Source organism: Cucurbita pepo, chromosome LG17 (genome assembly GCF_002806865.2).
Source record: "Cucurbita pepo subsp. pepo cultivar mu-cu-16 chromosome LG17, ASM280686v2, whole genome shotgun sequence".
In the NCBI taxonomy this organism is placed as follows: domain Eukaryota; kingdom Viridiplantae; phylum Streptophyta; class Magnoliopsida; order Cucurbitales; family Cucurbitaceae; genus Cucurbita; species Cucurbita pepo.
Window position 1 is genome coordinate 1757185 of NC_036654.1, and position 26161 is coordinate 1783345.

Consider the following 26161-nt stretch of genomic DNA (forward strand, 5'->3'; position numbering starts at 1 on the left):
TTCGCATTTCGAATTTTGATAAGTTTTTTCGAATTCATTGGTCAGGGCTAGTTGATTGATTGATTGATGAATTTGGAGATTTTAGGGCGAACTTGGTGCATTCGAGCGGGACGATTCGATTATGCACGGTTGGCTATCGAATTTCTTCCCGCATTTGGAGCTGCAGTAGAATCAATACGGTAATCGAGCGAAATCTACTTCGCATTTCGAATTTCAATTCAGTTTTTTTTTCGAGTTCATTGGTTAGGGCTAGCGGGACGATTCAGATCCTGTCCATTTCGGAGATTGAAACGGCAAAGGAAATTAGTCTTTCAACATCGTTGAGCATGGGGAAGCTCACTTGTCGAAGGATCGTGGGCCGTTATTGGGCCTCAGCATTTTGGGCTCAAGTGGCCCAATTTTGAGTAAAGATCATTGCTCCTCAACTCTCAACCCTACCTAAGGTAAAATATTAATCATGTTTAAAAAATATTTTTTTAAATTATTATTTTTTTTTTATAAAGAATTTAAAAAATGTTCTTAGTAATATGTTTAATAAATATACACAACTTTCACATTTATAAAAAAATTAAAAAAAATTCTTACCCCAATAATATAGGTGAAAATCGTCAATATCTCATCGACTCTAACTCTATCGACTGTCTTTAAACATTTTAATATTATTTTTATAATATGATAAATGATTTTATAATAGGAGATGCCATATTTATTATCGCTTTTATTTTAAAAACATTAAAAAAAATAATAAAAAGTTTTCATAATTTCATCTATTTTAGACAAATGAATTAAAAAATAGTTTAATTTATGGATTAATGCATAAACATAAAATAAAGTTTCTATTCCTTTTATATTTTTCTCTTTCATTTTTTTCTGCTTTCAACTATATAGCCAGATAAATAAATAAATAATTATTTAGATTTTTTCCAACCTTTTATAATATATCAATAAATTAACAAAGAAAAATAATAGAGATATTAATAAGACATAATTGCACTGTTCTTGCTTCACCTTGGATAAATGTAATTATTGGACTCATAATAGACTAAAAGTCTTCCATTTATTTATTAAAATTAATATACATTTTTATGTTAAATTATAAAATTCGTCACCCTCTTTAGGTAGGATTATAAATCGGTCTGATCTATATGCTTTGATAAAATTCTCATATTTATAACGTTTTATTAGACCATACAGATGAAATTCTATTTTTTATTCAAATTATAGGGATAAAAGTCGTAAATTAACGTAATTTTTTTAAAAAATAGATAGAAAAATCTCTCACGAGCATTTTATTTATTTAATTTTCAAATTTTTTAAAAACTTCAAATATATTCTTTGGATTTTGAATTATGCTTTATGGGAAGAAATTTTATTTAACAAAATTTAGATAAGATAATATGACAATTATTTTGGAATATGTATTTTATAATTTTGAATAATTGGGGATATATTTTAAAATAATATTAAAATTTTTACTATTTAAAAAATAAATTAGTGTTTTATTTCATAAAATTGATTTTAGATAATTAAAAATGTATTTTTGTAGTGATTTTAAATAAAGATAAAGTGCTTTTAATAACCTTCCTTAAAAGAAATAAAATTAAAATAGTTTGGGAAAAGTATATTAAATTATCTTTAAAAATTAAAAAATAAATTTTTGAAGGAAAGAAATTGAAATTTACAGTTCCATTAAATGCATCAACGAAACCAGTTGTGATAACTTCCATACTTTTCGCATTATGATGTGGCGTTTTGTTATTTGTCGGTCACGGAACTTCCTGTAGGCCTCGGTGACTAAAGCTTTTCCAACCTTCTCCCACTTTCGTCCACAGAGTGTCCCCCTTTCAGAGAGGCAACGGCAAACTCGAGGAGAAAATGTTTGCGAATAATTAAATCGGAAAAGGGTAAGAATGGAGGAAACTGAGATCGGAACCCTAGCAATCGAAGCGAGAGGTTGAGGACAATAGCAATCGATCAGCTTCATCTCAATTTGTTGCAGTAATTTTGTTTTGAATTCGTTCGCAACATCAAAAATGGTGAAGAAACGTGTGCCGGATTGGCTGAATAGCTCTCTCTGGTCCTCCACTCCTTCCGTTGACGACGATCGCCTCCACCGCTACAATTCTGAGCCGGCCGCCACCACGTCGTCGCCGGAACCTTTTGTCGAACCTCCGGTTCCGATTCCTCCTCCGTCTGTGAGTACCGCCATTAGAACCGAGTCTCCCAAGTCTGATACTAGAGAATCCAGGGCTAATAACAATGTCAGCAACGACGATAATGGCACTCCCTCAGGTCCTTCTGCTGAGGACGTATCTCGCCAGGCGCAGCTTCTAGTTGAGGTTTGCCTTTTCGTTCGATGATCTGCATGAATTGTATTGTTTATTTTTATTATTCCTTTTAGTTGTTGATTGTTTCATATCTTTTGGATGCAGTTGTCGAAGAAGGTCATAAATCTGCGTGAATTGCGTAAAATTGCGTCTCAGGGCATACCGGATGGTGCAGGAATTCGTTCAACCGTCTGGAAGGCATGTATTTTGTAGTTTTTATTGTGCGTCAAAATTATCTGTTGAAGCAAATTTAGCTAGATTTGTCGTGAAGAGTCCAAAATAAATTATGAATGGTTCATTTGATTGATCACAGCTCCTATTGGGTTATCTGCCACCAGATCGTGGATTCTGGCCTTCTGAGTTAGCTAAAAAGAGGTCTCAATACAAGCATTTTAAAGAAGAGCTTTTGATGAATCCTGTAAGTCATATTGTGGAACTTTCACCCTCCATTTTGGTCTCTAACATTTTGTAGAAAGATTCATCTTATTGTCTGTGGCTTAGCCCCTCCTCTACTGTCCTTTCCTTTTTACAGTACACCCGGCAAGGGGTAAAATATATCTAATGGAGCTGATAGCTTAGCTTTGTGAACTGAAAATTCTTGTTTACAAATTGGAAATTAATATGAGAGAATTGCAAACATTTTTCTTCTTTCCCATTTTCCTAGATAGCATTTGTTCTTGCCGAAAATTGGATTTTTTAAGACAATGAAGTATTTTGTGGACCTCTTCTCCATTTGTTTACTTTATTATGGATAGTCACCAATTTAGAAAGTAGTTTCATTCTATATATTAGCATACAACATGATAGTATATCTCTATCCCTTCTATGCAATAATTTTAATACAGACAATATCAGTTGTTTTATACCTAATCCTATCAATATCAGTATATTATTCTCTATATTTGTTCCCATATAGTAAACAAAGTAAAAGAGGATACGCTGCAATTTGTATTACCTGTTTGTATGTACGAACATGGTTTTCTTAATGTTTCTGTGGCTAGTCAGTCAGAAATTTCCAGGAGGTTGGAGAAGGCCAAAAGCTACGAGCATGATGAAACAAACAAAGGTCCGCTCTCAAGGTCAGAAATAAGTCAAGAGGAGCATCCTTTAAGTCTTGGGAAAACCAGCATCTGGAATCAGTACTTCCAGGTATCCTTTATTACTAAACTCGTGTATAAAGTGTTTATCCCCTGATCTAATCTTATGAAATCTGTTATAATAAATGTACCCACAGAAAAAGTATTTATATAAAAATTATTGGGCTACTCTTTATTGAACTCTTAATCTAAATAATTCTGTGAACTTTAATTATTTGTTAAACTGAATCCTTTAACTTAGGATGAAATTTTCATTGAACAGATGAACTTTGGACTAAAGTAGTTATGTTGATTTCAACCCTAAATTAAAGAATTAAACATTTTCTTATACTTTATGAATTCTTAGGAGGATGGAATGACGTTTGCTGATTTTAGAATAACCATGCCATTCATAAATTCTTAATTTTCTAGTTGAACTTGAACATTTCAGTTATGTGATCATCCTCTATGAGTTCTCTTCTAGGGATTGCTTGATGAGAAATAGTCAACCTTATGCATGGGTCAACCGTTTATGGAACTGGACCCTTATAAGTGTACATGGAATTGGAATGGGAAATCAAAAGACCAGAAAACTCAATTTTAAAAGAGATGTTTTGGTGATAAAGACATTACAGCACTTGAATACTTGGTTTTCTGAGAAACTGATAGATTGATATTCATTTGAAACCAACTTGCTTGAAGAGGATTTGTTCTACAGGTTGTGCACTCCGTACTTGAATCCTAAGGAGATTCGTTTGAAAATTACCCCCTCTTAAGTTATGCAATGACCTCCTTTTTCAGAACCTTGACTTTGATAAAAATTGACAAATATCTTCTTTTTATGGAAAAATATGCTAATTTTTTGTTTTTCCGAGATTGTGTCCTTACTAGATTTTTTATATTTACTTCAACAGTGGATCAGTCATATCCTGTCTCTGTGTTTCGTGTCTTTTCTGTTTGCATTGTTTTACAGTTATATAACGGTATGATCATGTGCTATAACATCATTCTAGTCGTCTTATTTATCACCTACCTGATAGGACTCTGAGATTATAGAACAGATTGACCGGGATGTGAAGCGTACTCATCCAGATATGCACTTCTTCTCTGGGGACTCATCACTTGCAAAATCTAACCAGGTTAGTCTTTAATTATTGCATAATTGACATGGGTAATATGAGCTTTATAGAGGTTTGGACGCTTGTCTTATGCTAATAATATTTTGTACTTTCAGGAGGCTCTGAGAAACATCTTAATTGTGTTTGCGAAGTTGAATCCAGGAATTAGATATGTTCAAGGGATGAATGAACTTTTAGCTCCTCTATTCTATGTATTTAGAAGTGATCCAGATGAGGATAATGCGGTAATTTTTCTTTACATCTCCCATCCCCCTGATGGTTATTTGGATATAGGTCATGCTAGCTCTGTATTGTTGCAAAAAAGCAACTAAATAAGTTGGTCGTTTTGCCTAATGCCTATATGGACACATTTTGATAAAATGAAAGTCTGGTTTGGTAGAGTTAAATGGATTGTTCATTTATTTTTCACTTTGAACCATTAGACAAACTTTTTCTAGCTATGAGTTTATGCGTGCATCCTATGAGATGAATTTTTTAAGTTAAGTTTTATTTTTAAAAAATTTGTTTAAGTTCATTTCAATTGTGAATATCTTTAGTGGATGATATTCCATAGAGGAACCAGCAGTACCTCTCCTTTGTCATCATTTGCATGTATCACAGAAAAAAGGCCTTTAGAGAAAACGTTATTTCTTTTAATGGATTCTTTTTTTCCTTAATGATCATGTGTTGTCTGGTTATCAGAAGTAAAATGAGAGTTTTTTTTTAAAGATAAAGAAGATTCAATTCGGTTACACCACGAAGTTCTTTTCCCAGACCAAATTATTGTTCCTTGTAATATGTACATTTTTTGCGTCAACTATGAAGATGTGAAAAGCAAAATTTGTGCAGTTTATATTATGAACAAATCTATTTCTGACCATCCAAACTGTTTGTTACGTTTTTTCATAATTGACTTTTACTGTTAAATTTTCAGGCATCTGCTGAAGCAGACACGTTCTTTTGTTTTGTTGAGTTGTTGAGTGGATTTAGGGATCATTTCTGCCAGCAATTAGATAATAGTGTTGTGGGAATCCGCTCCACAATCTCAAAGTTATCTGAACTTCTGAAGGAGCATGATGAAGAACTCTGGCGTCACCTTGAGATAACAACCAAAGTAGGGTTTAATTTTATTTAAGTGCTTAGCTCTTTTGATGATTAGTCCTATAGATCTCCTCTATGTTCCATCTTTTGATGCATGGCAACCACTCTTAAAGCACGCCTGCTTTCTCAGATTACTATTCAGCAGGAGAGTGCAATCTAATTTGAAATGATAAAACCTAAAGCACTGAGGTTTTCATAATAATTTTGAAATTGTAAAGGGCAAAGTTTTCTGATCAGTCTCTTCAGCTTTGAAATATTCTTTGGTTCTTGATTGTGGATCATTACAGTCCTTATATTTCTCTTTCAAGAGAACAATGGTTCTTATGGCCATTCACTCATTTTCTCTTTACTGTTCCCAATATTTACCACCACCTCTTTTAAATTCTTTTATTACTTCATTGGAGACTGTTTCTTCTCAAAAGAAAATAATGTTGTGGTCTCTACATTTTCTATGTGAACCACATCTTTTGAACATTTTGATTGAATAGATTTCTTGTGTCTGCTAAGACATCAGCCTCAGAGTGATCCGTGCAAATCTTCTAAAATCTTTAAAGAAATAATATCAACATAGAAGCCTATGTGCTGAAGCAAACCGACTCCTCATATTGCCCAATTTTTGCCTATTTATACTTGTGTATTTGTTTTTTAAGGTAGGATGAGAACAGAAGATCTATTTTCCTACTTAATAATCTTTTACACTTGTAAGTCTTTGTTTCTTAGAATATTATGTCGAGTACGGTGGAGGAGGAGGCTTGAACTTATGACCCTAACCATTTGAGTTAGGCTTCAGTTTGGCACAAATGTCTCATGCTTGCTTTATATGAGTTTAACCTATAATTTAAGCTCATTTTATCTTGCACAACTATTTTTGTAGATTCTAGTTTTCATATCTTAATATCTACATATGTTATGAAATGAGGTTTGTTATTTGTTTCTCAACAATATATTTATTTGTTGTGTTCTTCTGTTTTGTTGAATGACAGGTAAACCCCCAGTTTTATGCATTTAGGTGGATCACTCTCCTCTTGACCCAAGAGTTCAATTTTGCAGACAGCCTCCACATTTGGGATACAATTTTGAGTGATCCTGAGGGTCCTTTAGTAAGTTTTTTTTTCTTTCAGATTCAAGTTATCCTCTCAAGAGTTTTCGCTTCCCTTTTTATATGTTGACATTCTGGAGCAATGCATAAAATTTGAACCATTTAGTAAAGAACCGTGTGGTATAAGAAAGATCTGACACATCAAAGCGGGATGATAAACTTGGTACATTGAACTACCTTCGGAGAGCTATTTGTATTAGATGAGCTTCATTCTGTTTGTGTTTCTTTTTGGTAGTCATCAGAAATTTAGGCATTTCTAACAATGCTTGTGCATATATAATACAAGAGAGGTTGCACATGATAACAACATGCTCTATAAATGCACGAGTATTTTGCGAAAACGTGCTCAAAAGTGTAGGAGAATTCTACCATACCCGCTGTGCGAACTTGAATATATTTTCTTGTTGAGTTACTCCTTGGTGAATCTGTATGCATTTGTAGTTGTGGGGGACTAGGGCGATTATGAAATGAAAATGTTCCACTCTACTTAATATAAAACTAATTGTATTAAATCTAACTAGACTTGATATTCAATCACTTTGCAGGAAACACTTCTCCGAATATGCTGCTCGATGTTGATTCTCATCAGAAGACGCCTACTTGCAGGCGATTTTACAGCAAATCTCAAACTGCTCCAACACTACCCCCCAGCGAACATCAGTCATTTGCTCTACGTCGCAAACAAGTTGCGTAAACAACCTTCAATCTGATCTCCATTTCTACACGTAGTGCATCGATTTCCTGTTTGATTCTTCCTTTCTCTAAAACGTTCTAGTTTGGTTCAATTAATGGATGTAAATGTTTGGCTGAGAGAATGACTTATAGGGGCAGGATATAAAAAGATTGTTCTTTAGGTGCTGACTTGTAGTTTGTGTTTACAGGACAATTGTGTATCTTTTTCAGAGAGATTAGTGATTGATTGATATCTAGAAACAAGTTCCGATCCTTATGTAGTTGCACAATTTTGGCTCATTGTTTATTTCAATTTCCTTGGTTGAACTTCTCTTCGGGTTTTGTTTACTTTCGCTTTTTCTTTCTTTGGCATCCATGATTCTCTTTATTAGAGGTATTCTAGAAATGTTTGCGATCGAGCAAATAAGCTCAACTTTGTTGTCACCGCTAGGTGGAAAATTAAAATTCAAGTACGAATTCATTGATATTTGTGTGAATAGGCTCAACTTTGTTGTCACTCTCTTTTATATAATTGACTTTTTCAAATTTTATTTGTGATTCTATAAATGTTCTAAAAAGCATATTACAAAGGGATGAAAATTGTTGGGAAATCAATAATCCTGATTTTTGAAAAGATTTACATTATGATCCTTCATTTAGAGAACAATAATTTAAAATTATTTTCCAAATTATTATTGGAATTTTTTCATACAAAAAATAAATAGGATAATTTCCCTTGTCATTCTTCAGTTCACCTTTGGGGGCTATTTATTATCAAACCATGACATTATAGAAACTAAATTAACAATTTAACAAAAATAATATAGAAGAAACAAATTAAATCTGAAATAAAAAATTCACGAGATTTTTAAGAAAGCTAATGGCTTTTGAAAATCAAAGTAACTGGAAACTTACTTTTATATAAATTAATTTTACCCAACGCTAATAAAAATAATTAAATTTCTTTAATAATAACTTTTATGGCCATCCAAAGCAAATGTTTATCAGGAATGAAGCAAAAGCCATATTTAAAAATTAAAAAAAAAAGTTGAGGATCTGAATACGACTTTCTATGACGTGGGACAATTTGATTCGCCAATCATCCCATAAATAAAGCATAATAATAATAATATTTCAAATTACAAGAAAAAAGTAAATATGAAAAATAAAACACTGCCAGAAAGAAAAACTCAAAACCTGGGAAACGATGTCCTCTGACTGAGATTTTTGGTCTACCTGATAGAGCCACTGGAAATAGAGGACACTTTGCAAATACCAGCAGATGTAGTAAATGGAATATCTTTAAAACATGCCACCAGGTCTCCGTTAGTAGCCAAATCTACCTGCAGTGTCTCCCATACCTTCTTCTTCGGGTTCAACACGCTGTCGGGCTCGCCTTCGAATCCTGAGAATTTAATTCTTTCTCCGACAATAGCATCTTTCGGTGGCTCGACTAATTCGACCTGAACATTACATATCATATTAACCGTTGGAAATCATACAATGATTTGAATGGTTATGCTTACTTGCACTAGTTCTAATCATATTTGCTAGCATACATATAATAACTTCAAAGATTTTACTTTACATAACTTCACAAATTTTGATGCGTCGATCCCTTAATTCAAAAAGGTAAAGGTTTAACTTGATTGCTATTAATTCATCTTTGGACAAATTATTGAATTTGGTTGCTTTATGTATACTTGCTCAATTAAAGATCGAACAAAAAGTCAATTCCTTATATTTTTATCCTGAGATCTCACAATTATAAGAGCTAGATTTGTCTCTCGCTTGCTTCTTTTTTCGATGAAAGCCAATTTTATCACTTACAATTTATTTAATTAAACTTCTTCACGTATTACTTAGTCAATTAGATAAAAATTGCAAAGAATAAGGACTGTGGGCTATTCTCGAAACAACTGTGAAAATTGCTAACCTTAGTGTGGTCACTATTGGAAGCAGCAAGGACCATGGCTTGCGATTTAATGCCCCTCATAGCTGCCGGCTTCAAGTTGCAAAGAACACAGACCTTCCGATTCTACAGAACAAATTCTATGATGTTGAGTTTGGGAACTAACATTTACAATCTAAGTGAAGAAATAAGGGGGGCTTGTAACAAAAACCTGCATCTCTTCGAGAGGAATGTACTTGACTAGTCCACTGACAACGGTTCGAGGTTGCGATTCTCCCACATCAATTTCTTCCACATATAGGGAATCAGCATCAGGATGCTTCTGAGCTTTAGTAATTAGGCCAACACGGATATCGAGTCTTGTAATCGTAATTTCTGGTTCCACAGCAGCTTTTGATTTGCTTCCTGTGGATTTTGCCTGTTGCTTCTTTCCACCGCCTTCTCATCAAGAAACAATGAGTAGAACCATTTAGAAAAGCGTTTGTGAGGAGAATATCATCTTAAAAATTTAAATATCTTGTGTTTATATAATGCATATTAAAATAAGTTTTAAATTCTATTTTGGTCTCTGAACATGACTACTTTTGTCCTTGCTATTATTATGTTGCCAAATATTTGCCCATTCCATATCCGTCTTAATCAACTCATGCAGCTCCAATACATGCCCACATTGACATATTAATAAACATATTTGAAGTCCAGTTATTCAAATATAAGACAAGCAGGATAACAACAAGGACTAAGGTTACTTATATGAGATTCAGAGATTAAAATAAATGTTTGAAAGTATGGGATCAGCAAAGAATTAAACGAAAAAATATTTGGAAGCTAAAAGGACCAAAATGAGATTTAAACTTAAATTTGAAGTTTAAAAAGGGTTATTTATACGTAAAACCCGCGTAACATTGATGCTTTTAAGAACCCCAAAAAATTTACCTTGTTCATAAAATCTACATCGGTTAGGATAAGAAAAATAGTGAAATTTAACTAACCTGAAACGTTAGTGCTTTTTAGCTGAGCAGCAAGCTTCTCTGCTTCAGCTTCTGCTCTTACAATGCGTTGAGCCTGACTTCCAGCAAACTTGTCTCTGTATAGTTCTACTTCTTCATCTTTCTGGAGAAATAACGTTAGTTATCACCATGGTAGTTTCACTTTCAGCATAATGAGAATCCACAATCACAATTGTGTACCCCCTAATTATATCAACAAAAGCAAATTATAAACACTATGCAGGAATGAGGCACATACCAATTCTTTGAATAATGGCTCTGGTGTGCCAATCTTATGACCAGAAGGTAAGATCTTCCAAGGTTGTTTTGCCCTCTCGATATCTCCTTTTTCTTCACAAAGTGACATATGCCGTTCCACCGGTACATTCAGCTGCTTAAAGACCTTCAAAGAGATGGGTGAAGGTTAAAAAACATAATTTTCTGCGAGTACATACACAAATTACAGAGATAAAGAAGAACAAAAACAAGATATTAATTTCCAAATACCTACATTTGACTATTTTACCTAATAAATGTATATCGTAAGCTAAATTTTCTTTAAGAAAAGATATAGGATGTGAGATAAACATAGTTAAATGATAATTGCCTTCCAAATGATAAATAATCTAAATTGAGATTCTTTAACATAAAAATAAAAAATGACAATAGTTAACACATAAGATAGTTTAGAGAATGGTCTAGATCACACAGCCCATACGTTAACGCTCTACTGCTAATAGAAATGTGGACAATGAGTAGTCAGAATATCTACCTCCTGGGAGAAAGAAGGCATGAAAGGTTCTAATAAACACGCCAGAAGATAAACTAGTCCAGCTGAAGTTCTCATAACAAGATTGCAGGAAGGTTTGTCCTCCTTGTAAAGATTCCAGAACTGTGCTGTCTGAATGAAACCGCATGATAAATGGTCAGGGTGGCAAAGATTGCGAAGAAATATCAAAATTTAATAGAATATGAACATCAGAAGAAACAAGATCCAACCGAGTCAATTACTATGACTATGCTTACTTGCAAATATATATTTCCCTCAGTTGAAATAGCCATTGCAGATTTCAATCCTTGTTTTAGTTTAACCTGTAAATATTCCATGGAACAATTTTATTTCAATATTAACGGAATGGAAAAGAAGATGAAAATATTAAAACGTCACAAAATATCCTGTTCCTATAACAAAAAAAAAAAAAAAAAGCATAACAAAAAAATGCATTACAAAAAATGAAGTTCAATTTGTTAACAAAAAAGTCACCTTCTCCATTGATTCCACATATTGGTCAACGTATTTACCCACTTTCTCAGCCAAACCCAATGTCAATCCATGAGAGTCCGCATCAGATACATCAGGAATAATGGAACCATAACCCTGCCCTGTAAATAGAGAATTCAAATATGTTTAACTGTAGGAAACTGCGGTAACTCTTCATACAAAAACGTAATAAGTTTTAGGAATTCTTATTGCTTTTCGATAGAAGTCAATATAGTGCTTGGAAACATGTCATAGATCTTGCTAGAATAAAATATGGTGACCACTTGGAATGATCGGATCTTCAAAATAAGAAGCACAACCACTCAATCGGGCACCTGTGCCTAACCTTATTAGTTATTAAACATCTTTAACAAATTTACAAAACTCATTTCTACCTAGTAGCTATATAAATGCCTACAAGTTCCACCAGATGAAAATTTCGTTTCTAAAGCGGAAGTAATTAAAAAGCCCTTAGGAAGTTGAAATAAGAAGACAAAAGTACCAACCTAAAGGTTTGGCAATGAAGCTCAAAACTCGATGAATGAAGTTGCCCAAATTGTTCAACAACTCGCCATTTAGCTTTGCTTGCAAGTCAGCCCATGTGAATAATGTATCTGATACCTAATTTAACATAATTTATATTTTAAAAAATATATATTTATGTATAAACAGAGCAACGAATGCCAGAGTCAAGAAAGTTGCAAATTTACCTCAGGCCTATTAGCTAATAAGTAATATCTCCATACTTCTACGGGAATATTTGTATCTTTTGCATCATTACCAAAGACTCCTACGCCCTTACTTTTAGAAAATTTTCCTGTAAGAGAAATCCAGAATAAATGTTTACAGAAACATGTTTCCAAATCATGTATATAAATCATTCATATATACAGATGAATTATAGGTAAAAAAATATGTACCGATTAAATCATTGACTGTTACCTGCTTCATAGTTTAAATATTCAGTAACACTAATGGTTTTCATCAAGGTCCAGTCTTCTCCAGTTCCAAGAAGAGTGGAAGGAAACATAACCTGAATCAGATTATATTCCAGGGACATTAACAAATATAAGTTCCAATTTATGTGTGAGAGAGACATTTATTTCAACGGTCATGCTAAATCGCAGGTACGAAGAGAGTCATCAGCGGTTCATAATGGAAACTGGAACTCTGATTGAGAAAGTTAAAATTAACAAGAATATACATACTTTGATGAGACAACTGATTTATTACAATATGTGAAAGAGAAAAAGATCCCAAATGTTGCCAGATGCATTTAAATTACATTTTCAATTTTAAGAAATAGAAAACTATTTTTAGATAAAAATGCCATGTTGGTCCTTCATTCTCAGAAGTTAGGGTGAAAATGCCTTTCGTAAAATTATTATTTATTTTTTTTAAAAAAAAAAAAGAGTAGATCTCTTCTACAGTCAATAAGGGAAGTTTAATGGTTAGGACACGAACCGTGTGGAAAGGAACATTATCCTTGCCCATGAATTGAAAAAGCTCCACATTTTCTGGATTCTTCCACCATTTCTCCCATTCATTTGTGTAGCATGATGTAATGGAGACATATCCTATAGGTGCATCAAACCAGACATAGAAGACCTAACAAAATTGAAATGGGAATTAACAAATATTTATCATAGAAAACCATCTGACTATTACAATTAAAAGATTGAAAAGACAACTAACCTTGTCCTTGAACCTTTCAAGGGGAACAGGAACCCCCCACTTTAGATCCCTTGTAATACACCGAGGTTTCAACCCTTCCTTAAGCCAAGCATTTGTTGCTTGAATAGCATTTTGGCTCCAAGATCCGGCCACAGACGTCTTGTTGATATATTCTTCCAGTTTATTTCTTAGCAAAGGAAGTTCAAGAAACATGTGATTTGTGTCACGGATACGTGGGGTTGTTTGACAGACCTATTTTCAAAGTATAAACACTAAGTTGCAATGTTGAGGGAAAATTCTAAAACAAACTGATAAAATCAAGTACCGGAAATACTATTGCAGATGTTAATAACTTACCACTACTCAATATAACCTTTGTTTTCTAGATTTATAAGCGTGACTTTATGAGTTCTTTTGTCCTCCTTGGTTCGTTTTTTTTTTCCCCTTCTTTAAGAGGAAGGCGTTAACAATTAGTGATGATCTATAGCTTCCACAACACTACCTCACACCTTTTGCTTTTAATTCAAACTGTTAATAAAGCCTTGGGTGAACCAAAGTGAAACTAGTTTCCAATGAAGGTCCACGCTAGAACATAAATGGCTACAAATAATCCTTTAACTTCAAATTTCAGATAGAAAATATGAAACAAGAATGTTGCCCATATCTGAGAATAAGAGAGAAACAGAGGGATAGAGACAGAGAGAGGTGAGAAAAAACAGAAAATTGTTAGCATTGCTTCAATAGAACCCACTAATGGTATATAACATAAATTCTAATTTCAAGCAAAGTTATGGCTCTTCACCATGCAAATGTGTTAGATAAACATAAACATTGCTTCAAACTGACAACAATAGAATATGAACTATCTGGTCCTTATTTGCTTCAAGGTGAGAATTTTTCCTCCAATGAAGATAAGAGCTTTTAACCTAGACTCTTCCGGCTTCTTTTCATGCAAGACAGGTTTTCCAAACTTCCCTTGTTAATAATAGATTCATCCTTATAATAATTATATGAACTACGTTGCAGTCATGAGAACTCGACAGGATTTCTCTCAAACCATTATTATTCTCAATAATAATTTTTTTGAAACAAGAGAGAGAGAAGAAGAAGGATGTAAATGCCAAAGGACCTCTCTTCGCCAGTGTGTGCAAAGAGGAAAATGCAAAAAGAAGGTTATAGTGTCCTATGGATTTGGCCCAAGGGAAGTCTTGACACCAATGATAAAATTCAAGCTAGTAATACATGTATTCAGCTGAATTTATGTATTCTTTGCAAAGGGCATACAAAAAATGTTAACAGTATTTTCTTGTGAAGCTCTACTCCATTAGACCCCAAGGATCAGGATAAAGAAAAAACAACCGAGCAATTGGAGTATTGTTCGACTGGCAAGGAGTAGAGGAATCTTTCATGATGAGTCAAGAAGAAATTTTAGTCTATTGATTCTGCAGCGGAATGTTCCAGTGGAATGTTTTTCATAATTTCATTGAAAGTCGTGGAATGTTCGCTATACCTAATAAAAGGTTCTGTATATGATGAAAACAAATGTTTTTTCAGTTGTAGGAAGTCCATGAAGTACCTTGCACCTGGGATCTTTCAATTCAGTTGGATTCAGAAGTTTCCCACACTTTTCACACTGATCACCACGTGCAGAGTCATACTCACAACCTGGAGTGGGACAGATGCCTTCAACAAGCCGATCGGCTAAAAATCTCTCACAAGTATCACAGTAAAGCTGAATTATGGGTAAAATAAATAAATAAATTCCGTGCATGAAACCAGTGAACAGAAGTAGAACAATTCAAATAATAAATAATTTTCTACCTGTTGCATCGTGTTTTCAGAAAGCCAATTGTTCTCCAGCAGTTTTCCAAATATTGCTTGACAAACTTCAGTCTGCTGTGGAGACGATGTGCGCCCAAATTCATCAAAACTAATACCAAACCAATTATAAACTTCTTTATGAATTGCGTGGTACCTGACAGTGGACAAATAATTAAATAAGGTCCAAATCTTTCCGAGACATAGCTCACTTCTAAACAGTAGTGGCATTCAAGAGATAAAAAGAAGGATTGCAGCGCACAAAAAAGAAAAATCCATTCTAACCAGTCGATTAAATGTACAAGTACATATAATTCAGCCAAACCAAACCATAATACAAGGAAGGAAAAGATAAACTTGAAAAATTCTCGTCGAAATTACATGCACGCAAAACGAGAACCGTTCAAGCTAAATTCTAAATTGAATACGAAGAAACATCCATAAAGTGAGTGTGAATAAAGTATCCGAATCCAGGAGACAATACCCAAGCTTGAAATCCAGATTCCTGTTCAATTTCTAAAACTATGCTCGTGAAAGAGTGGAGAGAATTCAGAAATTGTAGCATCAAGCGAGTACACATTATCGACTTAATGGGCTAAAAAGAAGCCAAGGAAATTATTCTCTAGAATCAGTGACCGCAAATACTCGAAAAGACATGACGAACCAAAACCTGAGAAGAAATCTTACTTGTCACAAATCTCTTTAGGAGAACATTTCTCTTCCATTGCTTTTGTCTCCGTCGCCGTTCCGTACTCATCGGTTCCACATATGTAAATAGTATTATAACCTCTAAGCCGACAGTACCGAGCAAAAACATCAGCACTCAACACACCTGCACAAACAAAAACAGCGCTTGGTGAAAGTACAACAGGACACTGAAATCAACTATATACAAAACATTCAATTCAATCTTTTACGATCATAACAACAATCCGCATCACATAAATGAGCGCATAAAAAGTAAAACTCAGAAGCCAACATAATTCCTAAAAACACCATCATATTCAACTCTTAGAACCAAACAGGAACCAATTCAAACACAAACGTTCAGAAATGTGGATAAACAACACTATCCTCAATCAATAAGACACGGAAACACAAATAAACAAGTGAGAAAGAACATTACAGCCAATGATGTTGCCGAGGTGAGGAACGTTATTGACGTACGGAAGAGCGCTGGTGATGAGAATATTCCTCTTTCCTGGAATCGGAAGTATTATGGCCTTGGTTCCGCCAGCGGCAGCATCGCCTGAGACGTCTCCCATCTCTATTAATCTGCCTGAAAAATCAAAGGTTTGTTCTGCAACAATGAATTCTTCCTCGTTCAGACACCTCAAATGGCGAGAATCGGGATGGTGGATAGAAGAAATGGAGAATTTTAGAGCAACTCGGAAACAACGACGGCGTTGACAGGTCGCAGTGGGCGCTTGAGGAAGTAGGGTAAACTGGTCTGTGACGCACTCCTTNTTTTTTTTTTTTTTTTTTTTTTTTTTTCTAAAATCTTTTGAAATATTCCGAAAAATGGACAACAATTGAAATAAAATAAATACAAGTAATATTATTTAGGCTAAATTAATTTTTTTTATAAAAAAAAACTTACTTTATCTCAAAAATTATCCTTAGACTGAAAGAATTAAAAAAAATATATATTTTAACAGTTAATTTAATACATTTTAAAAGTTAAAAACTTCAAAAAAAAAAAATAATAATAATAATTTTTTTTAGAAAGTTTTAAAATATTATTTATCACGTCTAAAAAATATTTATGATTAATTTATGAGTTATTGATAGATAAATTTGATTCATAATTTATTGCAATAATTATTTTAAATTTCTTTCCTAAGTTTTTTTTTTAATAAATATTAACTATAAAGGTATTATTTTTTAAATTTTTAAAAGTTAAAAGAATATTAATAACAAAATTAAAGTTTAAAGGAATTTTTTAATTAACCACCTTAATAATTTAGAAATATTTTTAAATAATATTGACTATTTCTCNTTTTTTTTTTTTTTTTTTTTTTTAATTTCATTTGAGAGATTATTAAAAAAATTTAAAGTTTGAAATTATTTTTGGGCGGATTACCATATTTTTATTAAATTAGCTTATTATTTAAATGGACAAATGATATAACAATTGATTTGGTAATGAATTGTAAGATCTTTTTTAAATGAAATAAATGATAATAACAAGTATAATTATAAATAATTACACGTATACATTTTATTGATCAATTAATTTTTTGTAACAAAATAATATAATTATAGGATCCACCAAACTATAAAATTTATAAATATATTAACATTTAATTGAAACTTGCAAGGAAGGCACTAATATGCCCTTTTTTTATTTATTAATATTAATTTTTTATGCTTATTAATAATATTGTAATATTAATAGAATTTTTACGTTTATTAATGAATATATTTACCCCTTAAGAAGTAAATATGATATTATTTATTTACTATTTTTATTCTATTATAAAATAATTGATCAAATATTAAATGAGCTTGCAAAATAATTATCAATAGACTTAACAAAAATGAGCATGCAAATAATTATGGATAGAAAGCGAAACTATATTAACAATAAATTTAGATTGGTTCGGTTTGATCATGTTATTTATAAATTAAATTTTTTTATTTAAAATAATAATATAAATTTTATTTTTATAGATTAATTAGAAAAAAAATCCATTGCAATAAAATTACTATTTTGAATATTATTTTGAAACATGCTCTAGTTTAGGTTTTATTCAAAAACACAAATCAAAATAAGTAAAAAAATATATATATTTATTTATTTACGTTTGTTATCAATAATAATAATAAAAATAACAAATATATTTAATAGTTTAATAATTTGAGTCAAAAGTTAGTCAACATAAGATAAATAAATAATTGTCTATATTTTTATTTTATGATTATATTATTTATTAAATATTACCTAATTCATTGTTCTTTTACGGTTATAGCCATGGGCATTTTGATCTATTTACCCCCGTGGATTTAAGATTCAAAATTTCCAACAATATTCTTTAAAATTTAGATTATTATATTTTAATCCTTATTTTTAACTTTCATATTTATACCATTTTAAATTTATTTTAGTCTTTTTTTTTTTCTTAAAAAATATTAAGAGGCAAAATATATAAAACCGAAATACATGAAATTCATACCAAAATTTGGAATAAAAAATTCACACCTAATTAGCCCCAACATTCCTCTGCATTCTTCGAGGCTGAATTCTATTTCAAAACTGCAAATCTTAAGCACGTTACCTAGTTCTTAAATTGATTTTAAAAGTGAAAACTATTTTCTCGGACGAACACAGGTCCTTCTAGGATTCGTCCTTGTTACTTGCTTCATAGAATAATTCATAAGAGGTCTCGTAAGTAGAACATACTTCACTTTGAAGTTTCTACAATTCAGTCACTGAAAAGGAGTGTGTACGCGTAAATAATCAAAATTGTTCCAATACTAAAGTTCAAAGACTAAAATAACTGTTCAAAGACCGAGAAATATATAAATCTATTTTTCTTCTTTATTGATTTGACCCCATAAGCAGAACCGCCGCCCCATAGCATGTTGCCACTAGAAACAGAATCTCATATTTTTTTATAGAAAATCTCCTAATTGTTCCAGAGCAACTAGCAACTAAAAAGAGATTCTTTAACAAAAAAAGAATTCAATTAGGTGTGGGATACCTATCCAGAAGTTTTCGCAACTCCATCATGTATGATGGAATCATCAAAGATTTGACCTTTTCGAACTCTGTCTGTAATTCACTATAGGCTCGAGAAACAACGAGAAGATATGTATGAACAAGATCTACAACAACAAGAAGAAGGAAAAGGATTGAATAGCGAAACTCTCGAAGATTTGGCGATCTCAGATGTGTCGATATCGATGGTGACTCATTATTTCGATGAATCATTTCTTCTAACCGAAGAGGATATATATATATATATATATACTAAATCTCCCATTCACAATAAAAACTCCACAAGTAAAGAAGAGAGATGGCAATGAACATATAATCTTCAACAACAATAGCAAGTTCTTAAGCTCAACAGCTATAAACACCATACAAAGAGAAAAAAGAAAAAAAAAAGAAAGAAGAAAGCAGAGTAAAAGGAAGGTGAAGCTCACATTTTGGAGGCAGATAATGAAACTTTCTTAATAGCACCTGCAATCTCTTCAGCATTTGCATCCCCATTAACAAATGTCACCAGTGGGCTCTCACCTGGAACTATGTCATCTCTTGTATAGCTTCCCGATGTCCTCAGCAGATCTTCCGACCCCTTGCTCGTCATTCCTTTCATGATTATCGTCTTGTGAGTCCCCGCTATCATCTCTTCATAGTCAGTGTCCCCTTCCTCCCCGAGAAATACGTACATGTTCGAAAGGTTCAGTCTCCATCGCACGAAAAGATACCTATGGTCGATGCCGAAAGAACGAAGTTGAGATTTATAATATCATTTCGCACAAAAAAGAGCACAAGTTTAGAACTTGTTATGAAGTGAATGAGTTCATGTGTTGTTAAACCTGAGAGCCTGAGCTCTTGATGCAAGTAACGGAACGATTTGCATTCGAGTCGACGTTCGGCAATACATTGGATGGCACCGTAGCCCACGCATCCGGAGTTTCTGCCTCAAATCATCAACTTTCATTGCCTGAAAAGAAAAGAAAAAGTGAGAATCTGCAATATGTTGCAATTTGAAGTTGATAGCTTTCACTTACCTTGCTGGGATTCCTTATTAAGTAAGAGATGCAATGTGCATTACTTGATGTTCTATCCTCCTGAACCGGACTACGAAATTTGTCTGAATCGTCTTCAGATGCATTCAGTAACTTAAGAATCGTTTTCCTCAAACCGTCGCATCCCCAACGATAATCGATATGCGTTGCGTAATCTGGATCAGGGTACAGTTTTCCATCTTCTTCATAAGAACCTGGGTAGTAAACCTCACTGCCACTGCTGCAGATCAAGGCATCAAATTCGTTTAGTTGGATCTTTCCAGACCTTAAGAATTCTGTGGTCTCTGCTAATGGCATTGCTGTTGATAGAGCGAAACCCGAAGCACGTGCAACCTGAGTGTCGAGATTACCAGCTTTAATAATCTCCTGCAATATCTTGATCATCTTCTTTTCTGGAGCCCCATTGCTGTCATAGCAGTCAAGTGCTATAACGATCAACCTGCGTCGTCGTCTCAAAACCGGATACTTTCCAGGGATATTCTCCAGCATTTTATTCCCCTTTTCGATGTCTGCCTGTTCATTCCCCGACCGCTTTATCTTGTTCAAAACTCGCTTCACTTGGTCCTGCAAATCAGGGTCATCAATGGATGCAGCTACATCGACCGAGGCGTTCAGCGATGTTTTTTCTCCATCAACCGAAAGTCTAAGCGACATATCTTGTACATCCTTAAGAGAATCATTGAAGGATTCCTCTGTGGATATTTCGTCGCCCGGGGTGATGGTTTGCCACTGCGGGTGCCTCATTCGACAGGCTGCCACTCGAGTCATGTACGTGCGGCAATGCGCTGGCCAGGAGAACAGGTGTATGTTCTTCAAACCATTTTTCCTACAGTCATTCCACAAGTTCTTCTCTGATAGTAATTTCAGCAAAGCATCAGAAATTGCTTGCTGATCATGAGGATCAACAAGAAGACCATTGTGTAGGGCCTATAATCACAAAAACAAGTTCACATGTTTACTCAGATCGTATAAGTAACAGTATGAGTTCATGATAAAGATTTGAGATCGGGTTTTCTTTACTTCATGAATGTCAACCGGTCCGCCGTTCTTCGTTGCCACCATCGGGAGCCCATGTGCAGCAGCCTACGTTAATTCAAAGGCATCAATCCAACAAAACTCATCTAATGCATTTAATGATACCAGAGAAAAGAAAATCAACCTCAATCAAGGTAAGTCCGAACGGTTCGACCAGTGCTGGATTAATGAAAACACCCTAGCATCGTTTCGAAAAACAAGTTATTAATGTCACAGTTATGGTATGATTACGGATGTTAATGTAGATTAATGATCTCGAATAAACCTTTGTTTTTGCTGCGAGTCGATATATGTCTGGAACATCGGATTGCTTATGATGTTTCGGATATGCAACTTGACCGTATAGATCATATTTATCGATAAACTTTATAACTGTTGTGAGCACGCTAGCGTTACCAGCCGACATCTCATCAATATCTTCCCTATTTCCCATGATCAGCGTCTAATAAGGAGAAAACTCATGATTTAACAGAAGGCATTTATCATATGATTCATAACTTAAACATGTTATTGCAAAATCCTACTTACTAGATTAGCAAGTTCTCTCAATGGACGACACTCTCCAAAGGCTTTCAAGAGAGTCGTTATATTCTTCTTCGGGTCTGGCCTCGACAACGCCAATATCATCGGTTTATGGGGGTTTGTAAGAAAACGCATCACCTATGCAATTATATAACTTGAGAGGAGAACTAATAATGTAATGTAAGATAGTTGAATAAGAGTGATAAAGAGGGGAAAAGGATCAAAATTGGACACTTACATCAGACCATATCGTCGGAATTGCTTTCGGAGAGGACCCGTCGCTAAGTAGTGTCAACTCGCCATCATCAGGGGCATCTTCAGTAACCACGACATTGCTGAAATCCATGCCGGGAGGAATGACCTGCAAAGAACTTCGGTCTTGAGTTCTTCATTAGAATGTCCAAATAAAGTAACATATTGCAAGAATCTACCATTTACATTTCTACTTATGGTTAACATGACAATAAAAGACAAGGAAACTGTAAAACTTACCACCATCCTCGGCATGTATCGACCATGGGAAACGACTCCACGTCGAGCACGTGCACGTAATACCTTCTCGAGTTTGACATCAAATCCATCATAAAGTCCCCATTGCTCTTCGATCTCCTGTTTGGTGCTTGTAATCACAAGTTCTGCAGCATCAAGAGAAAGCTCTTCTGCTTCAATCCTCCTCATTATCTTATAGTTTGAATTAATATCTTCTTTCGATTGGCGTCCCTGCTTAAGAAGCTGTTCGAGCTTGTTTCTTCCAAGCGAGTGTCCCGTCAGCACCATCGGAACATTCAAAGCACCCGAGAGAAGAGCAGCGCTATCCCCAGCATCGGCATAATGTCCATGGATGACATATGGCCAAACAGGCTGACCACCACCAATTTGGTCACCTAAAGCTTTGGACATATTAAGAACATGAGCTAAAGCTCCATCTACAAACTCTTGGATATGGGGCCACAGTAATTCTTTTTGGAGATACTTATCCCGTGGACCGAACGGAATCCTTACGATATACGCTCCACTGCTTTCTCCGATATCACCTTCCCCATCTCCCGTTCCTGCACTTAGCATCTCCGTTGGCTCACCATAGCTCCAATCGACTTCGGGTGACAAGATCTGCCTCGTAAAAAGGTCCACCCTGTATACCCCTGGCATTTGTGCTAGAGCACGAGAAAGCTCTACAACATACTTGACCTGAAAACGTTTTATTTTAAGATAGAAACACCATTTAGGACCAGATCAGATAACAAAAATCTAACTACTAACTAATATTCTTCTAACGACATCGGTCCGCACCTGTCCACCAGTGTCAGAATCACAACCAAGCTCCATGTTATCTCCCCGAACCAAACCGTGCAAGCTGCAACGAAGATCAACAAGAACATTGGAGGATTAAACATACAGTTCAGTCATTTAGGTGCATTATTGAATTAGAAAAATAGGTACCTGATAAGAATAATATAAAGTTTCCTTTCACTTTTATCTTCCTCTTCCGAGTTGGAAATAGTCCTCTGGAGTGGAACCTTCGAGGTCTCGCTCTGCACGGCCTCGTTTTGCACCGTTTCACCCACGGCGTCCCCCTTTTCTCCTTCTGATAAGTCTTCTGACATTTCTTCTGTTACATCCATCCGTCCTAGTTCCCGCTCCAATCTCCATTTTGTTAACCGTTGAAGCTCCTCCCATTCCAACTGCACACAAAAACTTTGAGTGCACCAAGTAATAATCCACAAATTATTTCCTTTTCAACAGAAGAAAATACCATAATTTTTATCGTAATACTAGCTCGAGATAAACGTGGCGAGTGAAGAGGCTACTCACACTCTTACTTGCAAGTTCACATATACATCAAATACCAAAATGTAAAACAGATTTAAGCTTCCATAAACATCCAGATCATTATCGGAATGCAGTGAACAAAATCTGAATTCACATATCTTAACGTATTAAGATTCTTATATCAATTTTAAACATATAATTATTGTTTAATATTATATATAGTTCATAGCCTTTTATCATGAAAATCATAAGTTCAAACATTTCTTAGTTTTTATCTTTTTGTCTTTGCACTTTGAGTTATAAGTTCAAACATTAATTCTATTACTGCCCATATTTCATTCACATCTATCTATCTATATATATATATAGATCGATGGATCGATCGTGACTTAATTGTTATATTTTCAAAGTATAAGGACTAAATAGGTACAAATAAAAAATACACAGCTTAAAACATTATTAAAACCAAAATCAAAATCAGGTTTAAATCCTCACTCTAGCCTCCTACGATTTCTGCTCGGTTAAAATTTGGTTCCTACTATTTAAAAAATTTTCAATCTAGTCCTCAGGGTTTGCTTAAATTACCAAATTGTAAAATCACTATTAGCATCTAATAACTAAGCCAGTGCCAAAAAAACTTCGGACAATTCTTTTTTATCTCTACAAAATTAAAGGCCAAAATCTTGTTTGTTTTTTGTTTGTTTTTTTTTTTTTTCATATAATTTTTAAAATCTAATTAAATTAGTTCCCAATTGCCTCCCTCATCCCTTCCTATCTAGCAAGACTAGAGATATTCAAAAGATTCAACAAAATTCTATAGATCCGTTATTTATTATTGTTATTATTTTGTGCGTTAATTTCAGATGAACATATAGAACAAATTGAAACTATGAAGTTTGAACTAAATTTATATTATTATTATTATGTTCATACCAATATATATAATACGACAAGGAAGGGGAAAAAAGAAAAAGAAAAAAAAGCTTAGCGTTTAGAGAATCAGGTTGTGTGGACGTCGTCCATTTCTGGAAGATTCTCAGCAGAAAAAAATGAGTAGCAACAGACGGTGCAATACAGAGTCAGACACAGTTAGAACAAAAGTTCCGAATCGTATAATCAAACGATCCGAAAGCTTCAGAATCACATCAATGGCAGCAAAAAGCAATAAAAGAATGAACAAATCCACAAATCTTCCTAACAGAGATAAAATAATCATCATAACAAAGAACAGAAAACACGGAACGATTGAAAGAAAAAAAGAGGCAGAATCGAAGAACCTGTTTCTTCTTGCGAGTGAGATGCCAAATCCGCCAACACATATTCTCGAGCCTGGAGCTCCGTTCGCGCGTATTGCGAGTGGCGACGACCTTCAGCCATGTCCGATGAAGGTCTGATTCATCAACGCCGCTGACGACTTCCTCGACGAAGTATTTCGTCGGATTGAAATGGCCTCTGTCGCTCAAATTCGCCGGCGTCGGCTTCTGTTCTTCAATGGCGGAAGCACCAGTATCCAATATCGCTTCCAAATAGCCATTTATCCACTCGTTCCCAGCCATTTCTGATCAAATCGCCTCTTGGAAGTTGAAACAAAAATTCAGTAATTCTAACAGTAGTCAAACGCCATAACATGCATATTCCCCCAAAATCGCTCGCGCACTCACTGAAATTTTGAAATTCTAAAATCCACTTGGAACAAATAAAAAAGTTACAACGGTTTCATCCAATTATCAAATCTGTAGTTCTTGCAAAAGTGGAACTAAAACTTGTTTTTAGTGTTGAAAGAAATGCAATGGAGATTGAAGAGTGAGAGATGAAAGAGGAGGTCACGTGGCGGCGGTGGCGGCGGTTCCGGCGGAGGTGGAGAGGGCGAGTTGTGAGAATTTCACCACTTCCGTAGCTGTCCGCCTCTCGATGCAAACACCCTGCTTTTGCCAATATTTATAGCTTCAATTCTATGTACAGTGGTATTGACAACAATGAAAATATCACTAAAATTTAATAAATTAATTAATTAATATTTTTATTTATTTACATTTTATTTGATTTAAATAAATAAAAATTGATTGGTGAATTTACTTAAAATTAAATTGGGCTAAAATAAACACATTTGAATTTATTATTATTTTTTAAAAATACAATTGTGATTACACAATTTAATTATATAAAAGAGTGTTTTATTCGACTAATATTTTATTTTTATTAAAAATAAAAATTTAAGTAAATAATTTAATAAGAATTATTTGAGTAAAACAATCTTAAAAGATGTTTTTAAATGAAATAATAATTTAAATAATTTTATTATTATTATTATTATTATTATTATTATTGTAAAAAAATCTATTTCTAAAGATTTTTATTTACTCATTAATATTAATTTTTGGAACTTTTTAAATTCACAACTCGACCCAATATTTCGGGATTGGGACGAGATTATATTTTGCCCAAAATTATAATTTCAGCCCCCACACCACTTTTATCTATATTAAAAAATAAATTAGTTAATTTTGAAATTCTAATAGTAATATTTAAATGTAAGATCGATTTTTTTTTAATTGTCAAGAATTATATTATAATACTAAAATTTAAATTTTTAAAAATTATATTAGTATAGGTCAAGTTATGAAAATTTTAATTTAACTATTTTTTAAACAATAATAAAATGGTAAAATATAATAAATCAGTAAAAATTAATTACTATGAACTTCATTCACTTTTCCATATAAAATTTGTGGCTATTAAATTTTTAAGTGAAGAAATTGAATTATTATTTACTCATTTTTGGTAATGTAAATCTACGTAACTTTATTTTTCATTATATAAAAATTTATTAATCATATCTTAATTCAAGATTTCTTCCTAAATTTTAATCATTCAAATTTCCAAAAATTTATGTCTAATTATTTAAAAATCTATAAATTTTATTATTATTATTATTATTATTATTTAATCTACCATTACAAAATCTAGTAATGAAATTTGATTTATTTATTTATTATTTATTATTTTTTTACTTTTTCTAATTACATAAA

The 26161-nt window shown here is 33.4% G+C and overlaps 3 protein-coding genes across 4 annotated transcripts; 1 reads left to right on the plus strand and 2 right to left on the minus strand.

The window, feature by feature from the left end:
- The first annotated feature begins 1818 nt into the window (after positions 1-1818).
- On the plus strand, positions 1819-7724 carry LOC111778916 (TBC1 domain family member 13-like). Its single transcript, XM_023658927.1, has 9 exons — positions 1819-2339; positions 2433-2525; positions 2641-2745; positions 3333-3476; positions 4444-4542; positions 4638-4766; positions 5456-5635; positions 6606-6722; positions 7267-7724. The coding sequence occupies exons 1-9, from the start codon at positions 2034-2036 to the stop codon at positions 7429-7431; spliced, it is 1338 nt and encodes a 445-aa protein (XP_023514695.1). The 5' UTR covers positions 1819-2033; the 3' UTR covers positions 7432-7724.
- A 680-nt stretch (positions 7725-8404) lies between these two features.
- Positions 8405-16520, minus strand: LOC111778755 (probable methionine--tRNA ligase). The gene is made up of 17 exons (XM_023658727.1): positions 16174-16520; positions 15735-15879; positions 15051-15204; positions 14806-14961; positions 13251-13481; positions 13020-13163; positions 12498-12588; positions 12266-12372; positions 12062-12176; positions 11559-11677; positions 11321-11386; positions 11067-11195; positions 10554-10697; positions 10298-10418; positions 9517-9743; positions 9330-9431; positions 8405-8856 (listed from the first exon to the last, which is right to left on the minus strand). The coding sequence occupies exons 1-17, from the start codon at positions 16310-16312 to the stop codon at positions 8626-8628; spliced, it is 2421 nt and encodes an 806-aa protein (XP_023514495.1). The 5' UTR covers positions 16313-16520; the 3' UTR covers positions 8405-8625.
- A 2534-nt stretch (positions 16521-19054) lies between these two features.
- Positions 19055-25054, minus strand: LOC111778331 (probable sucrose-phosphate synthase 2). Of its 2 annotated transcripts, none has more exons than XM_023658084.1 (12): positions 24410-25054; positions 22803-23044; positions 22653-22716; positions 21855-22550; positions 21601-21723; positions 21369-21500; positions 21106-21282; positions 20965-21018; positions 20826-20888; positions 19788-20732; positions 19593-19720; positions 19055-19481 (listed from the first exon to the last, which is right to left on the minus strand). In XM_023658084.1, exons 1-12 carry the CDS (start codon positions 24686-24688, stop codon positions 19193-19195), a joined length of 3192 nt encoding a protein of 1063 aa, XP_023513852.1. In that variant the 5' UTR covers positions 24689-25054; the 3' UTR covers positions 19055-19192. The 2 variants fall into 2 exon arrangements, with proteins under 2 accessions (XP_023513852.1, XP_023513853.1); XM_023658085.1 differs by having other exon boundaries at positions 22803-23057; positions 24410-24515.
- Positions 25055-26161: the final 1107 nt, after the last annotated feature.

Coding starts and splice junctions, on each gene's coding strand:
- LOC111778916 (XM_023658927.1), top strand. CDS start 2,034: ATGGTGAAGAAACGTGTGCCGGATTGGCTGAATAGCTCTCTCTGGTCC. Junction 2,340..2,432: donor AGGCGCAGCTTCTAGTTGAG/GTTTGCCTTTTC, acceptor TTTTGGATGCAG/TTGTCGAAGAAGGTCATAAA. Junction 5,636..6,605: donor ACCTTGAGATAACAACCAAA/GTAGGGTTTAAT, acceptor GTTGAATGACAG/GTAAACCCCCAGTTTTATGC.
- LOC111778755 (XM_023658727.1), bottom strand. CDS start 16,312: ATGGGAGACGTCTCAGGCGATGCTGCCGCTGGCGGAACCAAGGCCATA. Junction 15,205..15,734: donor CCTAAAGAGATTTGTGACAA/GTAAGATTTCTT, acceptor GTCCACTGTCAG/GTACCACGCAATTCATAAAG. Junction 14,962..15,050: donor CTGAAAACACGATGCAACAG/GTAGAAAATTAT, acceptor CCCATAATTCAG/CTTTACTGTGATACTTGTGA.
- LOC111778331 (XM_023658084.1), bottom strand. CDS start 24,688: ATGGCTGGGAACGAGTGGATAAATGGCTATTTGGAAGCGATATTGGAT. Junction 21,724..21,854: donor GATACATGCCGAGGATGGTG/GTAAGTTTTACA, acceptor AGTTCTTTGCAG/GTCATTCCTCCCGGCATGGA. Junction 21,501..21,600: donor TTCCGACGATATGGTCTGAT/GTAAGTGTCCAA, acceptor ATAATTGCATAG/GTGATGCGTTTTCTTACAAA.